This window comes from Balaenoptera borealis (assembly GCF_965194805.1).
Source record: "Balaenoptera borealis genome assembly, contig: HAP1_SCAFFOLD_1119, whole genome shotgun sequence".
Taxonomy (NCBI): domain Eukaryota; kingdom Metazoa; phylum Chordata; class Mammalia; order Artiodactyla; family Balaenopteridae; genus Balaenoptera; species Balaenoptera borealis.
In genome coordinates, this window is record NW_028123094.1 from 36,976 (window position 1) to 44,690 (window position 7,715).

Here is a 7,715-nt window from a genome sequence, read left to right on the forward strand (position 1 = left end):
AGCAATGTTTTTCCCTATTGGAGCGGGAATTAAGATAAGAAAGGAAGAGAGGTTAGAATGACCCATGAAGTGATGGATTAGACTTGGAGATATCAGTGTGAACTCATGTTTGGCTCAACATCAGTACACATGGTTACAAATAGAAATATTTGCGGATATGTGTACATATATGGGTTAGTATACATACCTATATTTCTTTGACCTGCAGCTGAGAGGACGTAGAGGCAATGATACCCCAGCAGCAATGAGCACACCTAGTTTGCAGATGTTGCTGTCTAATCCCATGCGCCAATAAAAGAAACCAGGGCTCCAATTCTAGGACTGGGACAAGGACTATACAAAATATTTCCTGGAGCATCTTATAGTGGCAGAAAGTAATGAAGTGCTACACACACACACACACACACACACACAATAGTGAAGGTATGTCAAAGAGACACAGAAATCAACTGAGAGACACCCAGTGGCCAAAGCTGGAAAAACTTGAGCAACCAAATAATTAAGGTAGTATTGGATTATGCACCAAAGTATAAAATAAATATTAATGAGTCCATACTGATATAAACAAACGATGAAATTAATAAGTAGGGGAGAAGAGACAAATCTCCCATGCATAATTCCAAATAATTTATGAAGATTTTCCGTCCTCAAAGAGATGAGGCATCAACTCCCATTCCTGAAATGTCAGCTGCAGTGATTTCCTTCCTTAGAGGATGGTATGGAAAGGAATGGGGGAAAGTAGCTTTATGGTGGAGAAACCTGACAAACACTACCTCAGCCAGGTGATCAAGCTCAACATTGTCAACGGAAATAATCAAGAAACAGTCTATAATAGGAACAGAAAAGAGTTTTATTCAAGCCAAACTAAGGACTATAGTGTGGGAAATACAGATTCAAGAAACACTTGAATTGTGTTCTGCCAGACTGCAAAATGAGGAAGGCCTATCTAGGCAAAAAGCACAAAGTTACATAAGCTCTTTGTCAAGAATTAGGATTGGGATGGACCTAGAGTCTGTCATACAGAGTGAAGTAAGTCAGAAAAAGAAAAACAAACACCATATGCTAACACGTATATATGGAATCTAAAAAAAAAAAAAAATGGTCATGAAGAACCTAGGGGCAAGACAGGAATAAAGACACAGACCTACTAGAGAATGGACGTGAGGACGCGGGGAGGGGGAAGGGTAAGCTGGGACAAAGTGAGAGAGTGGCATGGACATATATACACTACCAAATGTAAAATAGATAGCTAGTGGGAAGCAGCCGCATAGCACAGGGAGATCAGCTCGGTGCTTTTTGACCACCTAGAGGGGTGGGATAGGGAGGGTGGGAGGGAGGGAGACACAAGAGGGAAGAGATATGGGGATATATGTATATGTATAGCTGATTCACTTTGTTTTAAAGCAGAAACTAACACACTATTGTAAAGCAATTATACTCCAATAAAGATGTTAAAAAAAAAAAAAAGAATTAGGATTGGAACTGGCAAGAAGTAAAGGTGTTTCTTAAGCAAGAATCGGTTGGGGTCCAAAATGGTTGCATAGTTACCAGGGGAGACCTTGAGACCATAAGGTGGCAGCTGGTAGCTGCTAGCAGATACTGTTTTGAGAATGGCTGGTGGTGTCCTTGAGTTTGATACACTTCAGAAAATTCAAGTTCTCAGTGATGCAGGAATGTGTCTGAAACCACATCCACAATGGCCAGCCAGATCCATTTTGGATGCCTGAACCACAGTTTAACATCTTGTCAGAACAAAGACCAAACATGAAACATGACAGGGGTACATTCCTTCAAGGTTTCAAAAGAGACAGTCTAGCACATACACATGACCTTGGTGTCTAGTGAGGGAATCTCATCTTCAAAGGAGTACTAGCATTGATGTCACGGGAAGGGGGTAGGCATCTATCCATATCTTCAAAGTGGACATTCTAAACAATCTGGTAACTGCATTCTTTTTGTTGTTGTGGTTAAGGCAGATGTACAATGGATACTTGACAGGCCATAAGACAGGCCGTCCTAGTTATCTTCATAAAGTTCAAGCCAAATCACATATAAGCAAAAATGACTTCCCCATACCTCAATATGTGAAAATGTCTTCCATCAACATCAACAGTTATAAGTCAAGTTGATAGCATGTACCTTTGATATGCTGTGATGAGAATGGCAATTTACCTCTGTGACCTTCCTCCCCAAAACTCATAACTTTCATCTAATCATGAGAGGGAAAATTCAGACAAATCCCAGTGAGGTAACATTCTCCAAGATACCTGACCAGTACTCCTCAAAATTATTAAGGTCATCAGAACAAAGGAAAGCATGAGAAATCGTCACAGCCAAGAAGAGCCTAAGTAGACATGATGACTAAATGTCATGTGTTATCCCGGATAGGATCCTGGAACAGAAGGACATTAGGTTAAAAATAAGGAAATTTGAATAAAGTATGACTTTGATAATAACATGCCAACATTGGTTCATTAATTGTAGCAAATGTACCCTATAATATAAGATGTTAATAATAGGGGAACCTGGGTGCAGGGTATATTTGAACTCTCTGTACTATCTTTGCAATTTTTCCTTAAATCTAAAACTTTCTTTAAAAATAAAGTTTATTTAAAAATATGTAGTCCTTGTACAAAGACAACTACAAAACTTTATGCAGGGATATGGAAAAAGAATAAGTAGAAAGACTTATCATATACCTCCATAAAAAATTGCTTTTGCAAAAATGTTTCTCCTGGAATATTTATTCAAAAATTTAGCTCAATTTCAATCAAAATAGCAAAAAAAAATTTTTTGAAATTGAAAAAATATTTATAAATTTCATCTGAAGAACTAATAGGAAGGAAGAGCCAGAAGATTTTTTTAAACCTAAATGAAAATGAGCACAGATATTAAATCAAATATTAAATTTATAAACATTAAAACAGAGTGATCTTGTTGCCAGAAAAGATAGCTCATTGGAACAGAATAGAATATTCCAAAACAGGTATACTGGCATATATACAAGTATATGAATATTGAATATAAGGTTGGAATTTCAAATCAAAGAGGAAATAGAAGATGATTTAATAAATAGTGTTGGAATTTAATAAATGGTGTTTATATCTGAGCTGCTTGGCTAAGACATACATAGATATGTAAAGCACCCTATATGTACCAAACTAGATTCCATATGGATTAAAAAATTAATTTTAAAAAGTGAAAAAAAACCCCCAAAATACAGGTGACGATGTATCTGATAGCAAGCAGAAATAGCCTTTTTAGGCACACAAAGGAAAAAATAATAAAGTAAAATATTGGCATATTTGCATAAATATTAAAAACTTTTCTGTGTTAAAAAAAAGTCCCCCTACCCCCTCAAAAAAAAAAAAGTGATGAACTGGAAACAAAGGTTTTTTTCATTTTAATGACAAAGCTAATTGTTGGTTAGGAGTAGAGAAAAATAGATCCTCTCACATACTTTTGGGGGGAGTGTAAACTGATGCAATATTTTTGGAGGACAACCTAACAATAAAGTATCAAGTGCCATAAGAAATGTACAGTTTCTGACCCAGCAATTCTTCCTCGAGGGCTATATTATCAGAAAATACTTGTGAACCATGATGTAAGCACTTCAAGCCAGGATAACTTATAGAGCAAAAATAAGAATTTAAACCCTTAAAAAGGGGGGACTTCCCTGGTGGTCCAGTGGTTAAGACCTGGCACTTCCAATGCAGGGGGCACCAGATGGATCCCTGGTAGGGGAACTAAGATCCCACATGCTGTGCTGCGAAGCCAAAACAAAAAGGGGCGGGGCGGTGGGGGCGCGGACTGATACATTGAACTATAGTTTATCCCCAGGACAGAATGTTTGATGACAAGCAAAAATCGTGTTGAAATTATACAAAAAGGCAAATGTTTAGGGACGGAAAACGGATCATAGGCCGCTGCGGCCGGCCGGCCGGCCGAAGTTCAGGGAGGGGTTGATGAGGAAGAAGCGTGAGAGAATTGGGGGATGGGGGAGATGGGTGATGAAAACGTTCTGTATCTGAGCCGGTGTTTCACGACTGTGAATGTTTGTCCAAACTCATAGAAAAGTACACTCAAAAGTTGAGCTTTGGGACTTCCCTGGCGGTCCAATGGTTAAGACTCCACCCTTCCATTGCAGGGGTTATGGGCTCCAGCCCTGGTCCAGGGAGCGCAGGGCGGCCAAAAAAAAAAAAAAGTTGAGTTTTACTCTGTGTAAATTATACCTCAATAAATTTAACTTTAAAAAAAAAATCCTGTTGAAGAATATTAAACAGCCTGGGGAAACAAAAACGGCCGATTAAATAAAATGAGTAATTTACAAAGTAGTGTGCAAGTGTGACTGGATCTTGGAGGTGAGGTTACACATTCAGAGAGTGACGGAGATGGGGCGGTCCTGGCGAAATAGCCTGGAAATGCACCAAAATCTACCAGTGTCTCCCTCTGGAAGTGAAATTAAATTTTCTCCTACGTTCTGTTTTTTGTTTTGTTTTGTTTTGTTTTGTTGTTTTGTTTTGTAGCGAACAACTCTTCTGTAATCAGGGGGCAAAATGTTACAACTTGGAACCCCGGTCCACTTGCAACGGCTTTCAGGTGCTTTAGGGTTCTTTCCCTTTTGGTGGAGCCACCAAACGAGAGAGAACCACCCGCGGGGAGCCAGCAGAGGCGGCGCCGGGAGGAGAAGGACTAGGGAGGTGAAGGTGGGAGGCGGGTAAGACCGGCGAGTAGGGGTGGGAAGCGGGATGGGGGGCGGGCGAGCAGGCGCGCAGAACGTGCGTTCCTGCCTTTTGCTGGGGTCAAGATGCTGCGAGGGGCCGGCCGCGTCCCTAGTGGTTCTCCAGGAAATAACAGCATCTCGTGCAGCTTAGTCATTTCCTGAGCTCAGCTGCAGCGAGGAGGGCGTCACCATGATAAGTAAGTTTCTCTTCCCCATCAGGCTGGTGGCCTGGGCAGGGGGCGGGCCTCCCAGACCCCAACCCACGGAGGGCCAGAGGACTCGCTTCTTTCCCTCACTCCCTCAATCAACTCTCTCTCTTTCTCTCTCTCTCAAGAACGGGCAGCTGCTGCTGCGATAGGAGGAGGTGACTTTCCTGGATCCCCGCATCGCCGGGCCTTCAGCTGGCCTGGGTCCCAGGATGGGAGGGAGGCCTTAGAGAGGTGGCGCTGCCGGGGGTGTGAGAGCTGCCTCACCAGACCCCCTCCACTCCCGGAGCCGCGCGGGTGAATCTTAGGGGCCGAGAGCGGTACTCGCTCGGAAAAGGTCACCGCGATCCCCGACGTAGCTGCAACTCTAGTCCTTATATGTAATGAGCATGTAGAGAAGATTTCATTTGAAACGGGGTTTGCTGCTAAAAACAGCAGTGGTTTATTGGTTTATTTCACCTCTACATTTACACAGACACAAACCTGAAGCCCAGGGAGGGGTAGTGACTTCCCCGTAGTCACCCAGCAAATTAGAGACCCAACCAGGGGCCTACTCTAACCTACTGTCCCAAGCTGGCTCCACACCCCCAATTTCTTCCTTACCTTGGGACCCCTCTCCAAGCGGCTGTCTCCCGTCTGCTCCGAGCAGACAGTCCCCAGAAACTGTCAAGGAATTCCTAAGGGAGTCCACTCCCCTGAGCCCACGCCCCGACCCAGCTCCTCTCCCCCTACAGCCCTGGCCGTGGGGGCTGTGCCCGTGGTGCTGGGCGCCGTGGGCTTCACCGGGGCAGGAATCGCCGCCTCCTCCTTAGCGGCCAAGATGATGTCAGCGGCCGCCACGGCCAATGGGGGCGGAGTTGCCGCCGGCAGCCTCGTGGCCACTCTCCAGTCCGTGGGTAAGTGTCCGGGCAGGATGGGGGCAGGAGCAAGGAGAGGGCGGGGAGGGTCAGACCAGCACAAGGTTCAGCCCAGCGGCTAACCCTGAGGGAGGACCTGTCTGCCCTCTCCAGTTTCGTGGTCCTCAGTGTCCCTGGTCCTTTGTCTCTCCCTCACTGTCCTCTCTGAGTCCTGGGTGACGTTTGGGGGCAGGAGGGAAGTGGAGCGGTGAGGGGGTTCTGGAAAAGAGAAGAAGGGAAGGAGCCCAGGATATGTGATAGCTGGGCTCTGGGTCTAGCCCTACCCAACTCTGACACCTGGGTGGCCTAAGCACGTCCCCTCCCCTCTCTAGGCCTCAGTGGGACCTGTAGCTCTTGGGGTCTGTGGTTGGCTCTCCCTCTGTCTCTCACTTCCCATGAATTCACCCCCTTCCTCTGTCCAAAGCAGAGCCCTGGGGGATTCAGGACCCAGGGGAGGCATCCAGGTGGGATCTCTGGGCCTCAGGCCTCCTGAGGGGCCCCCGCCACCGGCCACGGCACCCTTCCTGTGCTCACCCTCTGTCTCCCACAGGGGCAGCTGGACTCTCCACATCATCCAACATCCTCCTGGGCTCCGTTGGATCAGCTTTTGGGGCTTTGCTTGGAGGTGCAAAAAAGGCACCTCCTTCCTCTCCTCCAGCTGGACCCAGAGCTGAAGGGGACCAGCCAGGAGAAAATGTACCCCAAGTCGAACCTCCAAAACTCCCACTCAGTTCAGAGAAGCATGAGAAATAAAGATCATCTGCAGATGCACCTTCCTGTCTTTGTTCCTTGCGGTCCTGGGGGGTTGTGAGCTGTGAATTGGAAGTTTCGAGTGCTCCCCATTCTCCCAACCTGCCTTGTGGTAGAGGGGCAGAGGGAGGTGGCAGGCTGATCAAGCACAGAATCACTTGGCAAGAGGCTCTGGTTGGTCCCCATCCTACAGGGGATGGGCTGTATAACCCAGGGCCATTTGTGCACCATCGGTGGGTCTCAGTTTACCCCTCACTCAATGATGGGGTTGACAAAGCTTCCTAGGGAGGCAGAGGTGAGGGGTAGCCAGGATGCACATCGAGCCACTGACCCCAGAGCCCTCTGCCCTTCCTCATTACAGGGCACCAGACATCCAGAGGTGAGCGGGACCCTATTCAAAGTGCTGTGGGGAGGCTGACATGCAGACCACCAGGGCAAGGACAGGACAGCATGCCAGTGTTACAGTGGGGCTCTGGGCACCTCGAGGGGAGGAGATGGAATCAGGAATGGTCACTACGCTGTGTCTGGAAAATCGAAAGGCAACTGGCATTCACCAGTTCCTTCGCTGCCGACAGGCGTTCTTGGTGTCCCCTAAGACTCCATTCACCTTCAGAGTGAGGTCTCACTTCCTTCCAGAGTGGCCTCATTTTTTGGGGTCTTTGTAAAGGATGAGATATCAGTTCTAACTCTTCTGCTTACACCCCCAATAGATAGTCTTGAGGAGGCGTCCAGGGTGCAGGCGCTGCATTCTGTAGGCCACTCGCCGACCTATCAAGAAGAGCTGCTTAGGATACAGGAAGCTGGAGAGAGTGTTACTCCCACCCGACAATAAGAAAAAGCCAGAAAAGCTACAAAAGCATAACTTTCCTTGAATCCCTAAGAGAGCTGAAGAGGCAGGGCCACCAGATGGCCTGAATTCTCAGGGAAGTCAGGTGCCTCCAAGGAGAGCACTGAGCCACCTGGGGCAGAGCACAGGAGGCAGGTGCGGCCAGAGCAGGCAGTGCAAGTTCAGCGAAAAACCTTAACTGATCGTTCAAGGGCAAGGATGGGCTACCATGAGCGCAGGGAACTCTGGGAGCTACAGTCACAAGGATGGATGCTTCAGGCCAACCTTAAGGTTCTTCTCCAAGGACCCACTGG

General features: G+C 46.6%; 1 protein-coding gene across 2 annotated transcripts; it reads left to right on the forward strand.

Annotated features, from left to right (window-relative positions):
• The first annotated feature begins 4,802 nt into the window (after window positions 1–4,802).
• Window positions 4,803–6,596, forward strand: LOC309621882 (interferon alpha-inducible protein 27-like protein 2). Of its 2 annotated transcripts, XM_082409192.1 has the most exons (4): window positions 4,803–4,920; window positions 5,058–5,087; window positions 5,664–5,825; window positions 6,376–6,596. In XM_082409192.1, the coding sequence occupies exons 1-4, from the start codon at window positions 4,914–4,916 to the stop codon at window positions 6,576–6,578; spliced, it is 402 nt and encodes a 133-aa protein (XP_082265318.1). In that variant the 5' UTR covers window positions 4,803–4,913; the 3' UTR covers window positions 6,579–6,596. The 2 variants fall into 2 exon arrangements, with proteins under 2 accessions (XP_082265318.1, XP_082265319.1); XM_082409193.1 differs by lacking the exon at window positions 5,058–5,087.
• Window positions 6,597–7,715: the final 1,119 nt, after the last annotated feature.